General features: G+C 34.5%; 1 protein-coding gene across 1 annotated transcript in view; it reads right to left on the bottom strand.

Annotated features, from left to right (window-relative positions):
- Nucleotides 1–25,498, bottom strand: part of LOC136043558 (oxysterol-binding protein 1-like) — a 109,210-nt gene that overhangs the window by 14,345 nt on the left and 69,367 nt on the right. Inside the window, exons 3-6 of the mRNA XM_065728476.1 lie at nt 21,934–22,128; nt 14,266–14,511; nt 7,243–7,390; nt 2,047–2,216 (exon numbers count right to left, since the gene is read on the bottom strand). Coding sequence (XP_065584548.1) covers nt 2,047–2,216; nt 7,243–7,390; nt 14,266–14,511; nt 21,934–22,128 — 759 coding nt within the window. The remainder of the gene's footprint in view (nt 1–2,046; nt 2,217–7,242; nt 7,391–14,265; nt 14,512–21,933; nt 22,129–25,498) is intronic.

Raw genomic sequence — 25,498 nt, 5'->3', positions numbered from 1 at the left:
CAACAATGATAGCCAATTGACAATTGAGAATATTTTATTAACTGACTGCCCTTCATAAAATTTTAAACGAATAATTGTATTGTTTAAAGCAAACAGAACAAGAAGATCCCTTTTGTCCTAGATGGACATTTTGGCATACATTCAATGTCAGCAGAAAATAGACAACAAAAGAAACAAAATTACAAGATTTACAGATGCATATCTTTTTGTGAAGAGATGAGATATAAGATTCTTACACCTAGTCGAGAAAGGATGACAAATTTTGCCATTTTTCTTCTGTTTTTTTTTAATTGTTTCTGTTTTAAGGTGATAGAAAGGTTTTTGTCACAGTCCTTTTTAGATGTCATCTATAAAACTATGTCAACTGTGACATAATATCAACCATAGACTCAACAATGTAGTAATGACTAAAAAAACTAAATAAATAAATAAATTCGGTGCAGATTTTCTCCCTCAAACGAATGAGACATCATTTTGTTTCTAAGATAAAAAATGTTGATAAACAAATTGAAATAAAAAAAAATATGAAAAGTACTGAAAAATATGAAAAATTAAATCAGGCTGGAGGTGATTCTGCGACAAATAAAATGTCGAAGTCACTTTATTCCCTTATTTCTAGCCAGTTAGTGAATCTTATTAAGTTGCCACTTAAGAAGCGTGATTTAATGTTTGTTAAAAAAAATACAGAAATTATACCATGATATAAAAGCGGTGATAAGAATAATTTAAATAATTATCGCCCGGTTTCACTTTTTCCTCTTATACCCACGATCTTAAAAAATTTATGCAGTCGTTAAAATAGTCATTTTAATAAGATAAGTTTTTAAACTCTAGTCAATTTGGGTTCCGTGATGGAATTTCTATTGAGCATGCAATTTTGCCAATATTGATCTTTGTTAAAGCACCAAGAACATAAAAAAAATAAATAGAAAATGCCATCTGGACCTATCTATTCAAACTAAAAACAGCAGAAAACAGTCTAGTATTTTCTTTTGTTTGTTACAAAAGTATGAAAATTTCAGAGCAGCATGTCACTCTTGTCAACTACATCCCTGTAAACAAATAATATACAATTTTTTTTTTGTTCCCGTTGCTATTCAAAACCGCAAACCTTCACATGGAAGGCTTTTCCGTTAAACGTTGAATTCCTGACTTTTCCTAATGTTTTAAGATATACATGCGTGTGCACACTCAAAATTAACCAATTTAAACAATCAAATTTCACGTTCCCATTTCTTTGTCACTGTCCGCTGCCGTATCATGCTTCCAATAAATACGCGCCATCCTCTACTACAAACCTACAGATGATATCATGTTGTCAATCTTATTTTGTTTACTTTTCTATGGGTGTCTGAACTTACAATTACATGATGAGCGTACAATAGTAATAGCAAATTTACAGTCAGATCTTTTAAAATCAATGAAGACTTTCAGTAATTTGGCAATACTAATTTTTTCGATAGGTATGATACTGGTTATAAGTTGTAGCACGTTAGCATAATAGTCTATGAACCAGTAAAGTGGGTCCTGAAAAAACACCGTAATGACTGAACATTTGAAATCAAAATGGCACCTGGCACAAAAGAAGGTGCAGTTCTTGCATTAATGGTTTCTAATACTCTTGGTGGTGTATAACAGCACCACCATGTCCCTTTTCAATTACAATTACTCACATATACAATTGCCAGCTACCTTCATAAAACCAGAAAATTCAGTTTTTGGTTTCATGAAGGTAGCTGGCAATTGTATATGTGAGTAATTGTGCATTATATATTTTAGTTAGTCTGTTTTAGATTCATAAATATTTTTTAGTTATATCTTTTTTTAGTTTCTACTTTTTTTTTCTTTTTCTCTGCGCTGCAGATGCCGTTGTATACGGGCAAAATATACGTTCGATTTTTCGTTCTTTTCGGTTTTCTTTACTAGCCATAAACCTGTTTGTCATCTTTATATCCATTTCTTTACTTTGTCACAGGCTGAAAAACTGCTTTTTCAGTGTGTCTGTAATTGCAATTAGTTTAAAATAAAAACTAAATTAGTATTTACTTTTCTTTGCTTTGAAGGGCTGAAGGGCTCTGAAGGGATAAATTGTAGTACACACTTCTCTCCGGTCTTGTGATTGACTATTTCCATTTCTCCGTGGTGATCCACCCAAAGTTTACCAAAAATTATGTTGTTGACATTCGTAGTTACTTTTTTCCAGGTATAGCGGTTCCCTAAAACAAAAGAAAGCTTTTAATTTCATTTAAGTGTTTTGATAGAGTAATAGAGATTAACTCGCCCCACCCTCCAATAATATAGAAACCGTCTCGGTTTATGATGGTGAGGGGGAGAATTTGAATTTTTGTTACTGAGGTGACGAGATTGCATAAACTTACATTTTCATCCTTTTCTGAGATTTTCTTCATAAATCCTAGTTTTTTCTAGTCTTAAGGGGATATTACTCTTTTCCCCTCCAAAATACTATATCTACTTAGATATCTATCCCCCTCCCCATAAGATTGCTTAAAAGACCTCCGCCTCCTCCTCCTCTCTCCCTCTCTCTCTCTCTCTCTCTCTCTTCTCTCTCTCTCTCTCTCTCTCTCTCTCTCTCTCTCTCTCTCTCTCTCTCTCTCTCTCTCTCTCTCTCTCTCTCTCTCTCTCTCTCTCTCTCTCTCTCTCTCTCTCTCTCTCTCTCTCTCTCTCTCTCTCTCTCTCTCTCTCTCTCTCTCTCTCTCTCTCTCTCTCTCTCTCTCTCTCTCTCTCTCTCTCTCTCTCTCTCTCTCTCTCTCTCTCTCTTGCATTCAGTAGAATTAAAATATAGTGCTGGTATGGTGAAAGATAGAAGGTGTGGTAACCCGATGCATATGAGTAATTTAGAGTATTCTAGGAGTAGCCATACAAGCCCAGAATACTGGGCTTCGTTCTTGTTTTGTATACATTAGCTATGTAATAAAGATCTCCATTCAAAAAAAAAAAAAAAAAAAATCAGCCTCTCACGAATATAAAATAGCAAAACATTTCCTTAGAGGGCTCAGAAGCCGACTCGGCATATATCAAGGAAAAGTGGCTTCATCTTTCACACTGAATGAACCACGTGGAAGACGGAACTTAAATGGCAGCTTAAAAACACTAGCACTGTCTCACAAGTACTGTGACATTCGTATCAAGCTTGCAGAGATCCTGTTGGCATGGTATGAAGATTTGCCTAATCTGACGTTACAAAATCCGGAGTGCAACCTTCAGAATTCCAAATCAAACACTAGGACGTAAACGAAGCATATTTTGTACGATTTTTTTTTATTTTTTTCGAAAATGCCCCAGTCAAAAGTTGCAGCATTTGAAAGCTAGAGTAAAATTAACCCTGCTTGGAAGCATTTGACCTTTCAAATCCACTTTTAGATTTCAAATTCCTATAGCCTTTGGGGAGACTATTTGTGAAAAATATTTAAAATAGAAGTTAAGCTTTATTTTTCAGACTGAATCTAAATATCCGTCGAAAAATATTCACGGTTCATCAATAGATTTTTATCAAATCTATTGCAAAGGGCTATGTTTGTGAGCCAAAGCACTTTTTAGCACTTTTCAAATGTTTGTAATCTGGAGAATTTATCTGGAGAATTCAGGTGAAACCTGCTTTACTTTTCCTGCTAATTTCACATGTATAAAAACTCATAGGGGCTGCCTTTGGAAATAGCTCTTTGTACCTCTCCCTCAATAAAGGGTGTCTCTGGCCCCTAAAGTTTAGGCCGTTTTCCAAAAAGGGTAACAAACATCCATAACAAAAGATCCTGTATCCATCCCTTAGGTTTCTAACAAGGCTGTATCCAGTATTTTTGTAGGGGGGTGGGGTGGGGAGGAGTTACAAAAAAAATTACAAAACGTATCAAAAATTTGCTCATATGCATTTTTTTACGTTTTTGCGAGTCAAACAAAAATTTCAGGGGGGGGGGAGGGTTCAAATATGGTACCCCCCTCAATACAGCCTTGCTGTATAAGTATTTACTATTGTCAATCTCAAAACGTCTTCTTGTTTCCTAATCTATGCATATCTAGAATTTTCAACAATCTGAAACTCGCAAAGCAAATTCCACACAGCATGGCTGTGTTACATCAAAAGTTATGATAAACTGAGAAATGAGTTTCAGGTGTTTCTGAAGTTATTAACAACCAGCTGTTGGTAGGAGTTTCATTTGCAGGCATCCAAGATGGGTAAAAAAAAAAAAAAAATCATTAAAAGTTCCAACTTCCAATAATTTTAGCAAGGGAAAAAATAATTTTTCTAGCAAGAGAAAATGTGATGTAAAGTATTTTGAAGGCATAAATAAAACTTTTGACCTCTTTTTACTTGACTTACTCAACAGCGTAAAGAGAGCCAGACGTCAGCGTCTCCGCTGACGCATCTCTATTAATCGTCTCCGGACTGGTTTGTCTTGGGGGAAGGTTGGCACTTTATTAGAATAGACACTTCGGGCAGTTAATCAACTGCGAATAACGTTTCTTTCACACCCCTCTCGGGTGATTCAAGCTGCTTGTAATAGGGTCAAAATTGACGATGAGTCAGGTAGCTGTTTGAGGGACTGAAGAAGTAAATAACCATACTAACGCAGCAAACGAGACTCAAACTGTTCAGATAAGGATAACATTTTCATCTAGACTCAAACTGTTCAAATAAGGGTAGCAATTTCAAGGATTGGAGAATCTCCCCAAGTTCCATATGCTGTCAAACCATCTAACATGTTCGATTTTGTGGGGTTTTTTTTTCGTCTTGATAATATCTGCTCCTGTGATCTGCGTCTGGGTCATGGTCCATGTCACTGACTAATGAGGCAGAATCGATTCGTGCTTCGCTGAGTCAGCTCATTTGGGATTCGCGGATTGTTCATCTCAGAGCACAACCAAAGACGGCTTACGACTTAGCCGCCTTTGCTGATATCTCTGCATCTATATTTTCCTTTGAGCAGACAGTTTAACCAGGTTAGGTGAACTGCTTGACTATCTCAAACATTCTGGCCACACACTACTATATATGTCATGAGGCCGCATGGTGCAATAACTAAACGATTTATTTTGGTCTTAGATCAGTTTGACATTAAACCCAGCTTATCTGCAGCAGACACTAGCATTCCAGCGCGGCTTTAAGCTTAGAGAGACTTTCACCTATTTGTATCACTTCGTACGTATTTTTGAAGACCACGGTACCTTTCTATGACCTACAAAAAACAGTTCAAATAGGGATAAATCCTTTTATTAGAAAGTGAAAAACAATAAAAAAAAAAATCCGGATATTTTGAACACTTAAACGGTAATCGTCATCAGCAGATGAACTCAATTCTGCTTATAACGGTCGCTGTGTATGTGATCGAAATATCCAGAATTTTTATCACTGTCTTTCACTGTCTAATAAAAATTTTAATCCCTATTCGAGCTGATTTTAGTATCGTATCGTCAGGAAAGTCGACATCCAACAGAGCTCTTCCAGAAAAATCAATGACAAATGAAAGCACCAGCAATGTTTTGTTGAGAACATACTATATGAAATAGTGGCAGAATTCGGGTGCAGCAGCGCCATCTTGCTGAGCAACACTTCTAATTCTAGAACACGAGAAGGACTGACCATTTATAATGACCAGGATTTCTGCTTTGTTGAAGAGCTCTTTCAAGAGATTGACAGTTTTTGTGAACGCACCAGCAGATTGAAGGATAAGCCAAATTTACTGTATGTCGACAGTATCAAAGGTAGATTGGAAATCAACCAAGACATGTATGAATTTCTTTAATGTTCTATACCTCTGGCAATTATACAATGGTATGGATTTGCTCAGCAGTAGACCTCATTTCAACAGGGCTTGTTGCAGCGGCAAGATCATTCTTTTTGAAAACCTTCCGCCAACCTTCACTATCACCGCAATACTCAAGGGCTCCAAATTCGTTTGAAGTGCCAACTTGATACAGCTCAGCCAGAGTACCTTGAATCTTTCTGTACATGTCTGAGAACCAATTAAGATTTAGGAAAATAGATAGAACCAATCGATCCGTCGTGAAGAGTATAAAGAGATAGGCTTATCTCAATACTTTTGAATTACCACATCCGAGCTATTTGGGAACAGTACACTCAGAAATGGCTAATGCAAAGAACATAAATGTTTAGTAAGAACTATGTAAAATAGGAAATTTTTGTGGAGCTTTCAAAATGTCAAATAATTTTGAGGGAAGGGAAGTAATTTTAGTGGGAAGGATTTCAGGTGAAACATTTTCACACATTTTACATTAACATCATTAAAAATAACAGAATACGTAGTGTTTCCTATTTTTGATTTCCACTTTATAAAATCTACTTACAGTTTATAATAGAAACATAATATTGTATAAAAGAATGCACGAGTGTCAAAAAAATAACCTTTAGGTCAACTACTGCATGAATTAATTACAAAAGTAAAGTTAAACGATGGACAAAAATTGTCAAGTGCTGTACGTGCTTAGTTTGAACCACTAGCCGAAAGATAAAGTTGAAAATTGTTTATGTTAAAATCTCTAGAGAGAGATTCTTATAAAGACAGAAGCCAATTTTTGTAGTTCATAAAACGCTCTCATAAAAAAAATCAATTTTTTTGTGAGGGGTTACAAGCACCTTATTCATCACAATTCATCTGAATATATTCAAAATTTTAACTAAAAAACTTATCGTAACTTTATGAACTTTAAACAGGTCATACTGTATTTATTGAAAATACTATAAGCAACACCTAAAATCGAAAATTTTTTGGATGAATACCCTTGAAGGTTCCTAAGATAAGATTTTTGCTTAACCTCTTGAGCTGTGAGTGCTCAACTGATCAGTTCCGTCTGTTTTAAAGTCTTTCAGTTAATTTTCGAAACACTTCTGGGATTTTTGATTTTTCACAGATTCACCATCTCTTCCTTTTTCCCTTGCAGTAAAGTAGCAGGTAATGAAGCAACTTTTTTCATTGTTTTCAAGACAAAATAAAAAGAATAAAAACCTGGGTGAAAAAAACCAGTTTAGCCTGTATAGTGTAAAACCCTGTGTAACAAATCATTTTTAGTTTGGTTGTTTTCCGTGAAAATTATGTCTTATAATTTGACACCTTAACAGTTGATTGGCTAAAGATTCACCAATGGGAAGAAAAGAGACAAATAGCCAATCATAGATTTAACTGAACAAATTGACCCAGAAAACATTTCATTCCCTTCTTAAATACCTTAGTGGCTATCCAGTATCTATAAGGTAAAAAAAGAACTTACCACTAGATAAAAACGTTAAATGAGTCATCCCTAAAGGTTTGACTTGTAAATATTTGCCTTTAAGGCTAGAAGTCATCGAAAATTCCTGGTGACAGATCCAATTCTTGCTTTCGCAGTGCTGTGCAACAACATGTGGGTGGTGGGATACCTGGTGAAAAAAAAAAAAATTGGAGAAAATTACATAATCGGATTTCAATATAAGGTATATCAAGAGCCCGACAAGATGAAAAACAACTTCCTGAATCCATATTCATGAGTATACTCTGGTTTTGAAAATAACGAAAAGGCAGCTGTGGCATAAAATATACAAGATCAGAGGTTCCTTCGTTTTTTTTTTTGCCACATACTAGGGAAAATGAAAATGTAGCTAAAATAAATTTTGAAATATAAAAGTATAGCTAGTGATTGCGGCATATATCAGTATACTGATAACACTGTACAGATTTATCACATAAATAGAATAACTAAAATTAAATGAAGACAAAAAAAAAAGCAAAATGGAACTAATTTAACTGAATGTTTAGGAATTCATCAGTTTCCATTCCGTGACAAACTTCAAAACTTTTCATAGAATTCAAATTAGTATGCGCTGTGACATAATTTTTATGAGGATAACATAATTCCTCCGTCAAGGCCATATCCAGGGGGAAGTTAGGGGGTTGAGCCCCTCTCCCCAAAATGTTTGTCTGACTTGTGAAAACATAACCAAAATGAATATAAACAAATTTTGATGCGTTTTTCGAAATTTCTTTGAACCCTCCCCCTCATCTGAAAAAAACCTGGATGCAGCCCTGCTCTCTGTATGCACAGGGAATGCCGACCAGGTTGTCATAAAAAAAAAGAAGTTAGAAAACGAATTTTGGTCCAAAAATATGGCATATAGGAAGTGAAAAATTCAGTTTGGACGTAAAAATCAAAATAATCTTTTGAGGTATATAAAAAAAACTACTCCGCTAAATGCAGTAGCCTTGTTGATAGGCACTAATCAGAAACCAAATACAACCAAGCAAATAAGGATAGGATATTTTCGGACAAACAAAAGGAATAGATTAAGATACTGGTCTAAAGCAATTTCCCTCCTTTTCTCCAATCAAATGTTTAAGAATGATCCTGCTTACGAAGTAAGGACTAAGTGTCAAATACTAAGGCATACAAGGAGAAACTATCGATCTTTCTCTTTAAAATTCACCAAGGCCTGTTTTACTGACGTACTGATGAAAAGTATTTCTTACAAGTTGTTGGTGCCATTCTTTGTCGAAAAGTGAAATTTTAAGCTGGAAACATGTATTTATTTGTCTAAAATAATAAATTCCTTTATTTCTAAGTCGCAAATCAAAGATCGGCAAGTTTGATTCAAAACACTAGGGTATAAAGGAATGCGATTATTGATGTTAAAACTAAAAATCATCCTCTAGCCTAGTAGTTTTAAGATTTGAATTTTAGGAAGTATGGCTACTCTTCACGTAGTTATGACGGTAACAGACTGAAGGATGAGAATTCGAGAGAAATGTTACAAGAACAATTGGATATGAAGTTAAAAAAAAAGTTTAGGATTGGGTAATTCTAATTGACTGAGCTGAATCAATTTTTACTTCATTTATTTATGTCCTAGCCGACTATTGGGTGTTGCTTATATTCAAAATAGTTTGTATTATTTTATTTGATATCGTGTACTTATTTTTTTCTTCAAATTCTTCAAAAAGAAATTTTGAGAATGCTCAAAAAATGATTTTGCCAGAATACAACTGGGAACTGACCTGAATTCTCTTCAAAGAATATTATCGAAACTTCAAATGAATTGCAAAGAACCGGAAATGCCTGAAGTTGCTCGGCAATCTCTATACTGGTGTATAAAGGGACTACATCTCTAATTTAATCTAGAAAAATGTCAAATTCGTAACTATATCTACAGTTTATGCAGTCAGCTGAAGACAAAAGAAAAAACTTGGTTTAGAACTAGGTTAATGAGGGGTATATTATGCTGAAGAATGAAAGAGAAATACAACACTTGTCAAAAACCATTAATGGCAAAACACAGTCCCCCTTTACATACTTTATTACATGCTTTACTTTACATATAATCTCTTAGAGTATAAGAGATTATAATATAAATAATCGACAGCAAATCTCTAAGCTACCGTCTCTTCAAACTACCCCTTCGACAGGGCCGTATCCAGGATTTTTTCTCGGGGAGGAAGGGGGGTTACAAAAAGTTTTTTTGGCAAACACTCAAAATGCCCAGGATAACAATGCACACGACTCAAAATGCCAACAACTCAAAATGTCCACGACTCTAAATACCCACGACTAAAAATGACCATGATTGGATAAATTTTAGGTTTCAGTCCTTAATTGGGGATGAGACGAGGGGTTACTCACTCCCCAAACCCGTGGGCACCTGGTGCCGGTGCCGGGAGGCACTGGGAGGGTGCCATTTCATTCCAGACAGGGTAAAATCCCAAACATCAATCCTAAAACTGTTATTTTTAATCAAAGAATCATTCTTACCTTCATGATGCAAGTTAATTGGTGGATTTATATCTCCTGGTTTTGCTTTCTGTGTCAGCACAATTTTATACATTGCTTCTTTACTTGAACGCAAACAATTCTAAACTGATCAAGAAACACAGAAAAGAATTATTTTTCATCCACCCGTTATCTCCCGGCACCTTCCACTTTTGTCAGTTTTTACTATGTCTAGAATAAAATGGAACCCTCCCGGCACCGGAACCCTGTGTATACTCATTCCCGGCACCCTCCGGACACCTTCCACTTTTGTCAGTTTTTACCCAGTCTAGGATGAAATGGCACCCTCCCGGCACCGGCAATCGGTATACTCATTCCAGGCACTTTCCACTTTTGTCAATTCTTACCCTGTCTAGGATGAAACGGCACCCTCCAAGCACCTCCCGGCACCGGCACCCGGTGTACACGGGTTTGGGGAGTGAGCAGCCCCCGTCTCATCCCCAATTAAGGTTTGAAACTAAAATTTTTCCAATCGTGGGCATTTTGAGTCGTGGGCATTGTGAGCGTGGGCAGAAAGATCGTGGTGATTTTGGAAACCACCCGCTTTTTTCGAGAGGGGGGTTACATGAAAAAACGCAAAAAATGTATAAAAATTTGCTAATATTTATTTTTGCTGCATTTTTAAGAGGCGGACAAATATTTTTTTGGGGAGGGGTCAGGACCCCTACCACCCCCCCCCCCCCCTGGATACGGCCTTGCTCTTCGATATCAAATCTGGTCACTTTAAAACTTGCAGTCACAAGTTTCCAGGGCAAGAGAAACAAAATATAACAAAATTTATTTAGGGGCACGGCCCTCCAAAACTGACACCAAAAACACTTCTTATTAGCTCAGAATTCAAATACTTCAGTTCTTGGACACAGAAGACACTAATGTACGAGAAGAAACACTCATTCCCCCCAAAAAGGTCAAATAAAGACCTTTGATCTGTCATTTGATCAAGGGGATTCCGGTTCACAAGCAAGAAAATAAGAACAAAAATGTTGATTCACCAGGAAATGAGGACATAAAAAGCGCCTATAACTTTTTTTTTGAAAGACTTGAAAACTAAAACCTTAAGTCCCTGACCAATTGAATTCTAATGTTAAGGAAAAAAATTCTTTGGAAGGATGAGCCCCTCAAGATTGTGGCCCGAAAAGGACCAAGATTTATTTTCTAACCCAAACCCAAAGAACCTAGATTACGAGGCTCAGTTGTGTTTATTTAAAGGGGAGGGCGTTAGGGAGCCCGGAAATGGCCCAAATACCTTTTATCCCGGATCACTTTGAAATATGCAGCCTCAACCCCTTGGGTAACAGGAGACCTAATATTATGAAAAAAAAAATAGTTTTAAGGCAAAGTTCCTTCAGGCATAGAGTCAAAAAAGGCCCAAAACTTTAATTTTTGGGAAAGGTCAAAACCTAAATCTTTAAGTTCTTGGGCCAAGAGGATGCCAATACAAGAAATAACAGAGGATCACAGTACAAGAAAAAAAAATAGAAAGAAAAGCATTGGCTCTCCTAAAAAAAAGACCAAAAAACTTTCTTCCCCAAACGGCTTGAAAATTACATCCACGAGTTCATAGGCCAGGAGAGCCCTAATGTATAAAAAAGGTTCAGATTGAAGATATATGACTCCTCAGAATGGAGCCTGTTTTGTGCTTTAAACTTGTATGTGAAATTCCTTGGGACAAGGGATCCCCAATTAACAAAAAAGCACAAAATATTGACGGTCTGAAATTCGGTCGCAAAAAGGGCCAACACACCCTGGTTTTCTGAACAGACTGAGAAAAGCCCTGAACCAAGTGGCCCTAGAGTACAAGAAAAATGTTAGTCTTTGGACATGGTCCCCCTTCTTAAACAGTGTCCACAAAAAGAGCAGAAAGCCTGAATGAGAGATTTTGAGAGGATACATGTAGAGAAGAACCGTGATGAAGACAAAAAAAAAATTTAAGAAAATTAGGTTATACCGATGATATACCTTGTACCTTGGATTTACCTTGATGATTCATAACATCAGAAAACAGGAGCCATATTTGTTTGAGTCTCTCGTATAGTCTATGAACCAACATAGCATATAGCATGTATATTTAAATGTGACTTGTCTTTGAAATGTGCTTTAAATTAGCGTTGCTTCAACGCTAAAACAGTAGTTTTTTTAACTACTTAAAAAAACAAACAATACAATAAGTAGCCTACTTGAGACAGAATTTATTAAAAATCAGCAAACATAATTTGCATAGAAGAAAACTTGAAGCTGAATTGGCTGCATCGATTCGTAAATCCCAACAGTGGACTTTAAATTTGATTCGTCTATTATAAGATTGAAACTTACAGAGCATGAAGACAGGGTTGGTCAGAGCTCAATGAAGACAAAGTATTTTAAAGTTCGTCGGTATGAGGCACCTGAAGCTGGGCCAACAGATTTTATTTTCTCCAATTGGCTTAAACTTAATGTATTGATTTATGACAATCAAAATAGGCCTGAATTTATTTTATTTTTGATCCGTTGCAATTTAGTGGGCATATGTATAGGGTAAGACGAATCTAAAAGCAGAAAACGCTTAGGAAAAACTTCAAAGTTTTTCTTAGTCACTATCACGACTTAGGCGTGACAGTAGCCATATTCTTTGTATTCGTTTTGAATTTAACGTAAAATTCTACTTTCACGTGAATATGTGAATACGTAGGTCTACCCTTTTCCTTCTACTCGTTGTTAGTTATTAAATACTAATCTACTTCTTGCTGGTTCATTGTAATAATTCATTGTGTAAGGGGTAAGTAGAACCACTCGCTCATTTATTTTTATCATTTTCCATAAACTTAGCTGGAACAATTTTCGGGGTAAGCAGATTATTCATCGTTCCCAGCCAGTTCAACGTTTGTCTTTTTCCTCTTTTCCTTTTCCTTAAAATTTTTTTATCCTCAAGCTGAGCGATCTCATTTTTTAAATTAATTTTTTCAATCTAATCCCAGAGACAAATAGTCATGGGCGACCATAGGGGGAAGGGGCACCAGTACCCCAGACTGAATAGGCTGAATGCAACTGCTTTATATTTCTATATTTTTTACGGGATTTAAATTATACAGATTTGGAAGTACCATTTAGACCAGGCAAGACCCTCCCCCCTAAAATGCAACTTGTGGGCATCCATGCAAACCGTTGATCATTAGGATTACTTAGCGATTTACAATGTATACTTTTGAAGAAATGGGACGATTCTATTTTATTAATTCACATTACAGAACCCAACTATAAAATTGATCAGATATATCAGGCTTGTCGACTTATTTTAATGATTCCCATTATTTTTCTAGCATTTTGAAAAAAAAAATACAATTAATTGAAGGGAGTTGAAATTATGCCATTTCAGATGCTTTAACCATTGATTATAATTGGTTCGTCAGCTAAATTATCATTAATTGTCTTGAATGTCGTTTAATTGTCGATGACGATATTTATATATTTGAACATTTCTTTTTACAAAATTGCCGATCTTGATTTGGTGATCTCGATAAGAAAAAACCTTGCTCAAAAAAGTTTACTAATACAGATTTGATTTTTGTATGGTCACTATTTCAAATTTTTATTTTTATTTTTTTTTTTAGAAGAAAAAAGAAAAGAAATATTACGCAAGGAACGTTTGGTACAAGAAAGAAAAACTGCCGTTTTAGGAAATTTTTAAAAACAATGGGTTTAGCAAGAATACCCAAAGTTCACAAAAAGAAGCGGACAAAAAAAAAAAAAAAAAAAAAAAAACGGCACTTAAAAATATGGGCAACAGAAAAGCGATAAATTAAATTTTCCGATTTCAGCATAATATAAAACTTCCAGAATAAAACGATACATAAATTTCTCGTGCCAAATATTGTGATTACCAATGTAATATATGCAAAAAATTCAAAACTAGACAACCCTGCTCCAACAAATTTTCCAAGATTTTATTTCGACAAGCTCATGTATAGCTATTAGTCTTAAACCTAGTAATTGACCGTCTGTATGTCACTTATTGGCATGAACTTTACATTTCGATATTGTTTGCAAGTTACTTTCTGAATTCTGGACTGACTTTTTGGGGAGTTCCAATTTTGACGGTGCCTTTTTTAGCTTAGAGATGTTATAAATCATATCCTAAGTGCAATCATTTTCTTCTCTTTTTTATTTTGTTTTGTAACAAGAAATCTGACGACATATATCGATCTGCCAGGAATTTTACAAAGAAATATATCAATAATTTAGACTTGCAATGACCTAGACTTAGACAAAGTTTACCAAACACTGCTGAATTGAACCCAGTGTCAATTTTTTTTAGTTTTCGAATATCTTATTTTAGAAACGATTATATTTTAAGACTTACAATGATGACTCAAAAATCATTCAGCTTTGACCGATGTATAAAAAAAAGGCCTAAGACCTCTGCCCAAGATACTAACATTGAAACAAAAGAGATTTCTTTTTTTAGCCGGAAGTGTTCATGCTCTCTCTGGTTTTTATCGCTAGATTTCTATGTTACCATACCTGTTCCGAGATACACTTCCATCCAAGGTCATCAGTTCTGTCTAACTCATATGTTTCACCGAGTAACGGGTTAAAGGGCTTTGCTGTCCGATTACTTGTCGTCGCATAGCTGGAAACAGTAAAAGCAGCTACGTACGCAAGTTGCTCACAACTATCTGACGCCATGGCAGCTTTGTCCAATATCTCACTGTATTCATAATCTTCAACTAATCTTTGCAACATAGATAGGGGTTCACAGAAATTAAACTGAAATGAAAGATACTCTTGAGAAAATAAGAATTGCAAGGCTTAGAAATTCGTCATGATACAAAGTAAAAATCAGATCTGCGTTTTTAATACCCTAGAAGGTTATTTCTCAGCACTAACGCGCGCCAAGAGACAACTCAAATCGAGTACCCATCCAGCAGTACCGGATGGTTTAAATACCCCTGCACGATTCATCATTACTGGATTTATTTTGTGTTTATTACATCAATTGTAAACTTGTGCACAAGAGAGTTTGAGCTAGCAGGAAGGGCCGTATCGGTACCAGCCGGCCTGTAGGTCATAAACTGCGGGGAACAGGCAGCTTGAGTACTTGCACTTTCCACAAGACAATCAAATTATGGATTATGTCTTACATTGTATTTCAATGTTGAACTACATATTTTGTGCATTGTAATATGAATGTGAAAAAGTACAGTTGGAAGCCAAGAGGAGCCCGTTTAAGATTCCAGGTAGTTTTCTTAAGAAGAAGAAGAAAAATGAGATGAGTATATAATCTTATCTCAACTATTACACTGAAAGCTTTCGTATGAGTAAACCTTTACTCAAAATAGTTTTATAGTATATAGTTTTCAAAATAGTTTATTTAAAAATAGTTTTGTATCAACCCCTTCTCAAATTTGACCCGTTTTATGAAACTTTATTAAAGCTGTTATTGATACTGGTGTATTTTATATACTTTACAGGGTGTGGCATAAGTAACGTCAGCTTTTCAGTTATTATTTTCAATTAAAACAGCACTAAATACAAGCTCATTAGGTATTTTACAAGCTCTACTTTGTCAAAAGGACATAACTCTCAGTAATTACAAAATAATTTACCATGTTTCGATTGCGTCAGTGAACACAATCAAATAAAAGCTCAGAGATAGTGTACAAACAGATTTGAGCACTTTCAACAATTTTTAATTTGTAGCATTTTTTTTACGAAAAAAGTGATTTTGGTAGAGTATATATGAAAAACATACATATACATAATATGTATGAAAAACATACATATTTTTAGGAGAAGGCAAGGGTCTAAAACGATTCTGCCATAAAACTGCAATATTTCGAATATAATTCGGAAGATATTTGTGTTTTTAGACTCCCAAAGAGGACAAACACCTCTAACCTTCTCTGTGGACGCTGACATAAAGAAAACAATTTTATACAAGACTTGCAAAACCATTTCCAAAGAAGAAATTTTTCGGAATATTAACTCCTAGCAAAAATTGTTTAATAGCGTTGCAACTATTGCAAAGGCCTTTAGTTTGGTAAAAAGAAGGGGGGTGGGATTTATTGTCGAAGGAATAGTGACTCCATACAACCACCCAGAATGGATATGAATTAGATAGAAATAACAACAAGGAAGTAAATATTATTAAATCCGGTAAAACCATAATGGACAGTTTCACGAGCTCAGAGAGATACTTAGAGTTGATTCAGACAATATTTAGTAGTAATCCTCAAGAAAAAGACTTATCACACATATTGTTTATCATAGGAGAAAGAATTAAGTTATTCAAGCAGCTATTTTCAGAGAGAGAAAGATGGGTTTATTAATATAAATAACAAAACAAAACAAGCAAATGGCCCGAAGCAAAGCTTGTTTGGGCTTACAACCCCAATACACATACATATAAAACAATACGAAAAAGAAGAAAAAATAAAAAGAAAAGAAAAGGAAAAGTAAAAAGAAAGAAAGAAGAAGAAGAAAAAATCAATTACCCTGCATTTCAATCGAAACGGATTTACACTTCAAAAGAGACAAAACAAAAAGAAACTAAAACCACTTTACCAGTATCGCCAAAATCAAAACCAACATCTTGGCTCCACTTGAGGTCCACTCAACTATCAAAACCATAAATATTAAGGCAAAATAGCTTTAATTCCCGCCGAAATTCAAGAAAGCTATCCAAATTTCTCAAAGTCGTAGGTAAACAATTCCATGCATGGGGTCCTAGATGCCGAATAGAGAATTGAGATCTACGAGTAATAGTAAGCGGACGACGAATTATATCGGACTGTCTCGTAGAATGTGTATGAATATCACTTCCTAATTCAAACATACTTTTAAAACATATTGGTAAACAATTTTGAAAATATTTATATATAAACAGGCTTCGATAAAAAATAATAAGTCCTGCTAAAGGCAAGATTTTGCATTCTATATACCTCTTTTGTACCGAGTCTTTAAAACCTACACCACATAACACTCGAAGCGCTTTATTCTGCAAAACTCGAACACGATCGAGATGAGAAGGAAATGTACTACCCCAAACATTGCAACAATATAGCAGATAAGGATGAATTAAGGAATAATACATTGTTCTTAAAATATCTCTTGGGAAAATATACTGCAACTTTCTTAAAATGCCAACATTCCTAGCGAGTTTAAGACTAATATAATCTATATGTTCTCTAAAGCTGAGACATTCATCAATTAAAACTCCTAGATATTTTGTACAATTCATTCTTAGAATACCCATATCAGCAATATTAAGTCTATCTATCCAAGGGTAATAATTTGAGCTCCTACCATACAATAAAAAGCAAGATTTACTATAATTCAAATTTAACTTATTAAGCTTCATCCAATTGTGTACAAACTCCAGACAAGAACTAATACGACTCAACAGCTGAATTCCTGTTCGTGCAGCCACAGTTATATGAGTGTCATCCGCAAAGCTGGGAACAATTACTTTTTCCCCGTCACATCCAATGTCAAGATCATACGAAATCATATTAAAAGCTCTACATAAATCATTTATAAAAATTAGAAATAACAGGGGACCAAGAACAGATCCTTGAGGTACTCCAAATTTAACACTACTGACTGAAGAAACATTATCTCCTAGTTGTACATATTGAGTTCTTTCTTTTAAAAACGAGGACAGTAATTCAAGAAATGGTCCTCTAAAACCGTAATTTTCTAATTTGGCAATGAGTATAAAATGGTCAACGCAGTCAAAAGCTTTTACAATATCAAGAAAAACAGAAGCGACTTTCATACCATTATCCAACGCATCATTCACAAAAGTTGTCAAAAATAAAACAGCATGCTCAGTAGATAAACCCTTCCGAAAACCAAATTGATTTGGATTAAAAAATGATTTACTCTCCAAAAATTCAACCATTCTTTTAACTATCAATTTCTCAAACAATCTAGATACTACTGGTAATAAAGAAATGGGCCTATAATTTCCTAGTACATTTTTATCTCCACCTTTATAGACAGGAATAACTTTTGCAATTTTAAAACAACTTGGAAACACCCCAGTCCTTAAACATTCATTAAATAAATACACTAAATGACCGGAAATAACAGGGTAAATATACTTTAAAGTTTTAACTGTTACAAAATCAGAGCCTGAAGCTCCAATTTTTAAATTTTTCAATGTTTCAGAAAGCTCAGAAGCGTTGATTGGCTTCAAATACGCTGAAAAATCACTTGCATTCGATAAATATTTCTTAAAACTACCTTCATGCTCAGAAATAACTATACTTTGGACCAAATCCTTTCCCACATTAGCAAAATGATGGCACATTCTATCAGCAGTTGTACTATCATTATGTATACCGTCAGGAAATATACCATCATTATTAGGACTTACGACGGATTTTATAATTTGCCATGTTTTTCTAGGGTTACCTTCACAAGATTTAAATTTATTACGATAGTAATCAGCTTTGGCTTTACGAAGTAGTGCATTTAACTGGTTACTATAAATCTTGTATTCTGTTTTATCACTTACACTATTACTAGCCGCACACATTTTGAACAAATATCTTCTTCTAATAATAGCCTTTAAAAGAGCTTGGGTGATCCAGGGTTTCTTTGGAGTTTCTCTACGACGAGTTGCATTTTTACAAATACTACAATCAATCAATAAACTATTTATAATTGAATACCAGTTTTGAAACTTAGCATTAATATCTAGTTCATTACTATTTAAAAATTCAAAATTACATTTCTCTAACTTTACTTTATAAAGAATGAGCACATTATTATCAATGATCACTTTTTTATATCTATTTTGTGAATTTGAGTTAAGCCTAGTACCTTTACTAAAAAAATTTTGAACACTCAAAAATATCCCAAAATGGTCAGATACTTCATTTATTATCACACTTGCATTATAGTAACTGACATTAGCAAAAATATTATCAATCAACGATGCTGAATTAATAGTAACCCTAGTTGGGACTGTAATCGTAGGCTTCAACCCATAACTCAGCATAATATTTAAAAACTGGCTAACTTCTGTATTAATAAACAAATTCATTAGGTCAATATTGAAATCACCACACACAAATATAGGTAAGTTTCTACTCCTAATCATGTCCAACTGTTCTTCTAGTAACATAAAAAATTCATTAATATTGCTCGACGGAGGTCTATAAACAACAACCAAATAAAACACCTTGGATTTCTTGCTAACCTCTAATACAAAGCTCTCAAATACCATTTCTCTATTAACCCTTAAATCATCTCTTTCTATAACTAGCAAGTCTTTTCTAATGTAAGCACCCAGTCCACCATGCTGACGAGTCTCCCTATTCTTAAGACACAATCGATAATTACCTATTTCTAATAAACTAGAATTATGATTCTGTAACCAAGTTTCAGTTAGAGCTAATATTTGAATTCCAGAAAACATACATAGTTCATTTAAATATGTTACACTGCTTTGCAGTCCCCGACAATTCAAGTGGAAAACCGTAAGAGAATCATTAGGCATCGATTCAGAAATATCAACCGGGCTAATATACCGTACTGCTATTTTACTTTCCTCTACAACAAAATCATCAATCCCTCTACTTTCATCTATTATCTCCAAATGGGCCAAATTAAGTGGACTATTCTCAAGTGGACGCAATCTATCAAAATCTACAACCATTTTCAAAATCATTTAAACGGTACTGGTCAAGTGAGAAAAAATCATCATAACTATCCAATATTATTCTTCTCAGTAAATCCCGGGACGAATGAAAGTTAAAAGAGCCCTTAATAACTTCCTTTAAAAAACGGAAATAAATATAACGAACAATAATATGACTGAAATAACTATCCTTAATACAAGCAATAAGTGAATTAAAAGAAAATAGATTAAGAAAATATACAAACAGAAAAAAGATACAAGCAATACTTTTCCTTTCCAATATCGGCCAAGGAAGGAATGAGTTGCAAACTAACATAATTCTCAATATTTATTTACCGGATACCTACACAATATACACACACAAATGCACCACACACTCTCACTAAAAGGGGGAAAAAAAGGGAAATTATTTACTTTTCTCTTTGACATAAATTAATCTTGACAACAAAAACAACATCTACAAACATACATTTAAAAGAAAAAAATATAAGCAAAGGGAAAAAGAAAAAAGAAAAAAACACAAAACAAAAACAAAAAAAAACATTTACATGGACATACAACATAATTATAATTTCACTGTGGAACACCTCCTAAACACATTGGTTGGCTTATTTCGGGAATTAATTGGTCACATTGATAAACAGCTTTCACTCCATTTGCTCTTTCGACACGAATAACTGGCGGAACGGAATTTGAAACCCAAGACGATATACCCAGTGCAGTCAATTTATCCTTCATTGCAAATAACTTTTTCCTAGCAACACGAATAGAAATAGGTGCATCATCACTCAAATGAATGTTAATGTGATTAGCTACTGACTTGCCTTTCAGCCGTTTACCTCTTTTTAATATATCTACCTTAACATCAGATGACCGAACATTCACTTTAAAAAAATTTTTCTCCTTCTTTACCATCACAATAGAGAACTCCGGTACTTCAGACATCTGCAGACCGTCCTCACAAATTTTTTCAAAAATAACTTTAGCTTCATTTTGGCTTTCACACGGAACATTCCACACAATTAGGTTGCTGTCATTAGATCTATATTCAAGGGACATTAGGCGGTTTGTTAAATTAGATGTAGAATCTCTGAAGAAACGAGCCTCTTCCGAGACAACACAGAGATGTTTCTTGAGTTCATCAATTTCGCTTTTCACACCAGTAACTTCAGCTTCAACACGATTAACTTCTGTTTTTAAATTTGTATGTCCAGATTCCACTGTTGAAATACGGCATTCCAAAGTTTTTAATCTACCATCAATTGACTCCAAAACCTTCTTATTATCTTCCAAAACCTTCTTATTATCTTTTACAATTTCTAACATCTGAGTGAAATTATCAGCCAAAGATTTTAAAGATAACTCATCATTAGCTTTCGAAAACACTGAATTTAGACCACTTGATGCATCCGAAATATCAAACATGGAGCGGTTTGATGGGTCATTATCACTTGATGCATTTTCAGTTCTTTTCTGCTTCTTTCTTTTCCCCATATTTATGTAGAAATATGGGCCGCAACGTCTCAATTCGGAGCTAATTATTCAGCAAGGATTTCTCATCCTCTCTGATTTTAATCTACCATGGTCTATCAGAACAAAATTCTCTAAACTAAGCATCAGCGCAAAATTATCAGAAATCAAAATTGTATACATACTACCGTTCGTAGCTTAAAATATTACTTAAAATTATTTCTTGTATCTATTATATATTCTAGCTCGTTGACGACCCGACTATAACAGGAAAAGGGAGACCCTCCCTCCTTCTGCCGTGCAAAAAGTGGGGTAGTTTTGGCTTTTTTCCAATTTGTTGGAAGATTTTATCTGAAAATACCATTTTTACATGTAGAAATACTTTTTGCTTAAACAAAAGCTATCAGAACATAAATTGTGCTGCTAAAGTGCCGACAGCGTTTAGAATGGAGTCGAATTCTGCTACTGGCAGCTTTGGAATTTTTTTCCATACCTGCCCTTGTTGTGTTACAACAGTCTGCAAAAACAAACAAATGGGTATAAACTCAATACCGAATTTCAAAAAAGACGAAGGTCAATTTAAAATCAAGCAAATTATGGAAATAAACAAAATTAACATTCCTGTAAACAACTAGACATTCTGCTCATTATTATTTAAAAAAAAGTAAAAATGCCCAAGCAATTAATGAATTCCATTGCCATTCCCTGCCTTCAGCCCTCCCAACAACCTTTTGGTTAATGACAATTTTGTCAACACGAAATTTCGAAATTTGATAAAAGGGTTAGATACCACTAATAGGTCGATAATTACTTAGATTTTTGCTCCAAATAACTAGAGGCTGTTGATGGTTTTTCTCTCAGAGACCAGCTAGATTGTGAAGTCCTATTAGTTTCATAGTCTTTAGCTTAAGGCCAACGAAAACCGACACAAATGTTAATATTTCATTGATGAAAATATAAACTAATATCTCACGTGGAAGCAAGGGACCTTTGTAGTAAGAAGCTCAACTCTGTTTTTTGTTCACTCATAATAATAATAATAGTTAACATCTTCTAGATATTTCACTTACTGGTATGGGGATTTCCGTCAATTCTTTTCCTATATAGTTCTTCAATATAGTCCATAAGTTCCAGGGCATAATCCGTAAGTATGGCTTGTCAGGTATTCGAGTTCTTCTTTGCCGTTTTTTGGCAGCTGGTATAGCTGAGCTAGATGTAGCAGGGGCAACAGTACCATTCGAAACATCTACATCTTCTGCGGCTGCCTGGAAAAAGAAACAAAACATTTGAATGCTCGTTAATACCAAAATTGGTGCTAGTAAACTACTAATACCAGAAATATCTTACTGGATCTTTTGTTTGTATAATTTGTCCCTCTGCCTCCTTCCTAGTCTGCTATGTATAAATTAAAATGTCGAGAAAAAAAACCCAGCAGAAACAAAAAAAATTAAGACAAAATAAAGTCGAATGATTTTGATGCATAACAAGTCAGCCTAGTGTTCAGAACATCTACGGTTCAGGCAGGCACATACGTAGTAATGTGTTTCACAGGAGGAGGATCTTGCGAAAAACAGACATGTTGCGTGTCGTACGAAAATCAAAAAAAATTATAGAAATAATCGACAGGCTTTGTAATTCGATAACGAAAGGACCCTCCCCTTGCTTATAAAAAAAAGAACAATGAAAACTGAACAAGGTAAAAATAGTTCTAATAACAGGTGAAAAACTCAAGTAGGACGAATAATAGAAATTTCGGAAAACATATCTTGCCTCATAAATGCTCAAATTAATCAAAGTGTACATTCAATCGTTTCGATGAAGATGCGGCAAGCTAAAGTTCACCCTTCTTCTTTCAAATAATTTATTTTTTCAAAATCTCCTAGCCATGCAGAAAACACTGGCCCAGTTTTGAAAGGCACACCCCGCTAAAACAAGGCACACTGCGTGAAAAGTGTTTATTAGGTGTTCATTCTACTATGAATTATAACATTTTTAAGATATTATGACCTAAGATCTTATTATATTTATAGTTTTTGGTATGCCAAAACCACAAGCCTTTGTTTATTTAGTTGCGCTTTCACGTTGGTTTATACAAACAACAAACTCATTTGTCACATTGTGCAACAAATTCAAAAACTAATTTGCATCCTTGAGCAATTATATGTGACTTGGATAGAAACTTTTCGGCTGATTTAAAAAAATTGTAGTCAAATATCTTTATTTTCGTAATTTTTTTGCACACGAAAATCTTTGAATTGTTTCTTATTATTTGCAACTTTATTCACAACAATTCAGGAAAATCTTTGTATTCAGCAAATTCTATTCTTTTCCAAGTTAAGGACAACTAATCATATTTAAACTCGTGTAATTATTCTTTTTGGTTTTTTTTACACAGTCTAAACATTAAATCAGAGTTTTAATAGGAGCTATCGTATTTTTTTAAAGTAAGAGACTTGGAAAAGTTTTTTCTTTTCTATGTTTTTTATCAAAATGATGGAAAAGGAAAGAAATATGAAGTCAAAATTGAGTAAGGTACCTTATAAAAGTGGAAAAGAGCACTAGTGTTGATAGAAACATCAACGCCATCTGGGCATTTTTCTTGTGCTGTTGGCATTTCTAGTGTAATTTTTAGAGTAATAAAACCAAACTAATAAAATAGGAAATATTAGTGTAGTCATAAGCGTCTATTGTCAGTTTCAAAAAAAAAAACAATTACGAAAATTCAAAAAAATATTAAGAACACCAAATGCTAGATGGTGTCTGTGATTATTTTTAAACGAGCGCCAGTTTTCACTCTAAAAAGTTGCCAATGCTCTTTAATGTAAAAATCTAAAACAGATTTTAACATTCAATTTATTCATTACGAAAACTGGTGCCAAAGGTTTTAAAATAATATGATGTTAAAATTTTTGACCGTGCAAGATTTTATCAATTATTCCAACTGAAGAGTGAATAAGCGATTACGAAATAATTTACATCGACAAAAGTACTGTCTTATCTATCAACAGCTTAAAATTTACTGTATCGGGAATTTAAACTAATTTAAAGGATGATTTGAAAAAGGCTGTTTCCAATAAACTTGACAAATACAGTGGTGTACGATAAATTGACTGTTAACAAATCCCTCAATAACGCAGAAAAACTATTTAGCTACAGAGTTAGAATTTTATAACGTATTTATTTGCTCGTTTATATTTATCAGCGACTATATATATTAGAACTACTTTGCTTATAAGCAAAAGGACGAATAAATTAGAGAATAAAGTCTTCAGCAGATCATCGTGTTCGTATCAAAGCTCACGACTTGCCTCAAATCAGGAAAAATTGAGAAATGCCCTGAATGCTAATACTGGGCTACTCATTGATCAATCCGGATTACTTCAGTGCGGAAGTCAACAAAGGCATTAGCTACACTACTCAAATTGTGCGTATTACTTTTTATTTAGCAAATAAATTTCTAGAAGTGCCTCGTAACAGAGCCAAAGTTAAATGATCATTCATTTATGAAACAATAAAATTGTCATATTATGAACCATTATTAGGAAAAGAAGGGATATCTGCAGATTCTGAAACAAACATGAAAAAAAAATATGTTTAGGCATCCAGAGATTAATTCTTGTCAATGAGGGTGGATGAGTTGGGTCTAGGCGTTGACCCCCCCCCCCCCTCCAAAAAAAATCCCCCCGTGGCTGGTTGATTTCCAATCACTTGACTTATAAAAAAGAGGACTAGAACTCTCAATTTCTGATCGAATTAGCATCCTCCAAAGTTTCTACGACCATGAGGCGAAGGTGAGAATGAGGAGGGGGCAGCCTCCCTCCCGTATGGAATACATTCTGCTCGTTTTGGGATTTAATGTTACTCTTTTCTTTCGTAATAACAGCGTAAACCAGAAATACTCAGAGAAATCAAGAGGGATTAAACATCAATTCCACATTTTGATGCGTTATTAATTTCCCCACCCCTCAAAAAAAAAAAAACAATCAAAAGTCCCCGGGGATTATAAATCAATTTCTACCTCCAATCTCACCTTGTCTCTTTCTTAGAACTAATTCTGCATTTATCTTAAGGCTCAATGAGAGTTGGGATGTTCTGGCATTAAAATGGACCCTTTAAGGCACCTCCCCCCCCCTTCCTAACTAGCCAAATTAGTTTTAAGGCTAAACAAGTTTCACTATCTTAGGTAAATTCTCTGTTGATTTACAATTCAAATATTTGCATATATGGGTTATAAACCTCTACAATGGGGTTCTACGACTGTTTTCTAGTTAGGGAGAGAGGGAGACTTTCAAAGAGAAAGAGTGCATTTTAATACCAAAACATTCCAACTCTCTTTGAGCCTTTAGATAAATATAGAATTAGTTCTAAGGGAGAGACGAGGGGATGGTGGAGGTAGAAATTAATATATAATTCCTAGGGCCGTAACCAGAACTTTTGTTTGAGTGTTTATTTTTTCTGGGGGTTTTTACACTTTAAAAATGAGAAAATGATATTTCATCCCTCTTGATTTCAGGGAATATTTATAGTCTACGCTGGTACTATGAAAGTAAAGAGTAACATTAGACCCCAAAATAAGCAGATTTTTTTCCGTATAGGAAGGGAACTTTCCCTTCTTCATCCCCAGCTCCACCTCAT

The sequence above is a fragment of the Artemia franciscana genome, chromosome 2, assembly GCF_032884065.1.
Source record: "Artemia franciscana chromosome 2, ASM3288406v1, whole genome shotgun sequence".
Classification (NCBI taxonomy): domain Eukaryota; kingdom Metazoa; phylum Arthropoda; class Branchiopoda; order Anostraca; family Artemiidae; genus Artemia; species Artemia franciscana.
Note: the sequence above shows the minus strand (reverse complement) of the source record. Positions and strands in the feature narration are given on the sequence as shown.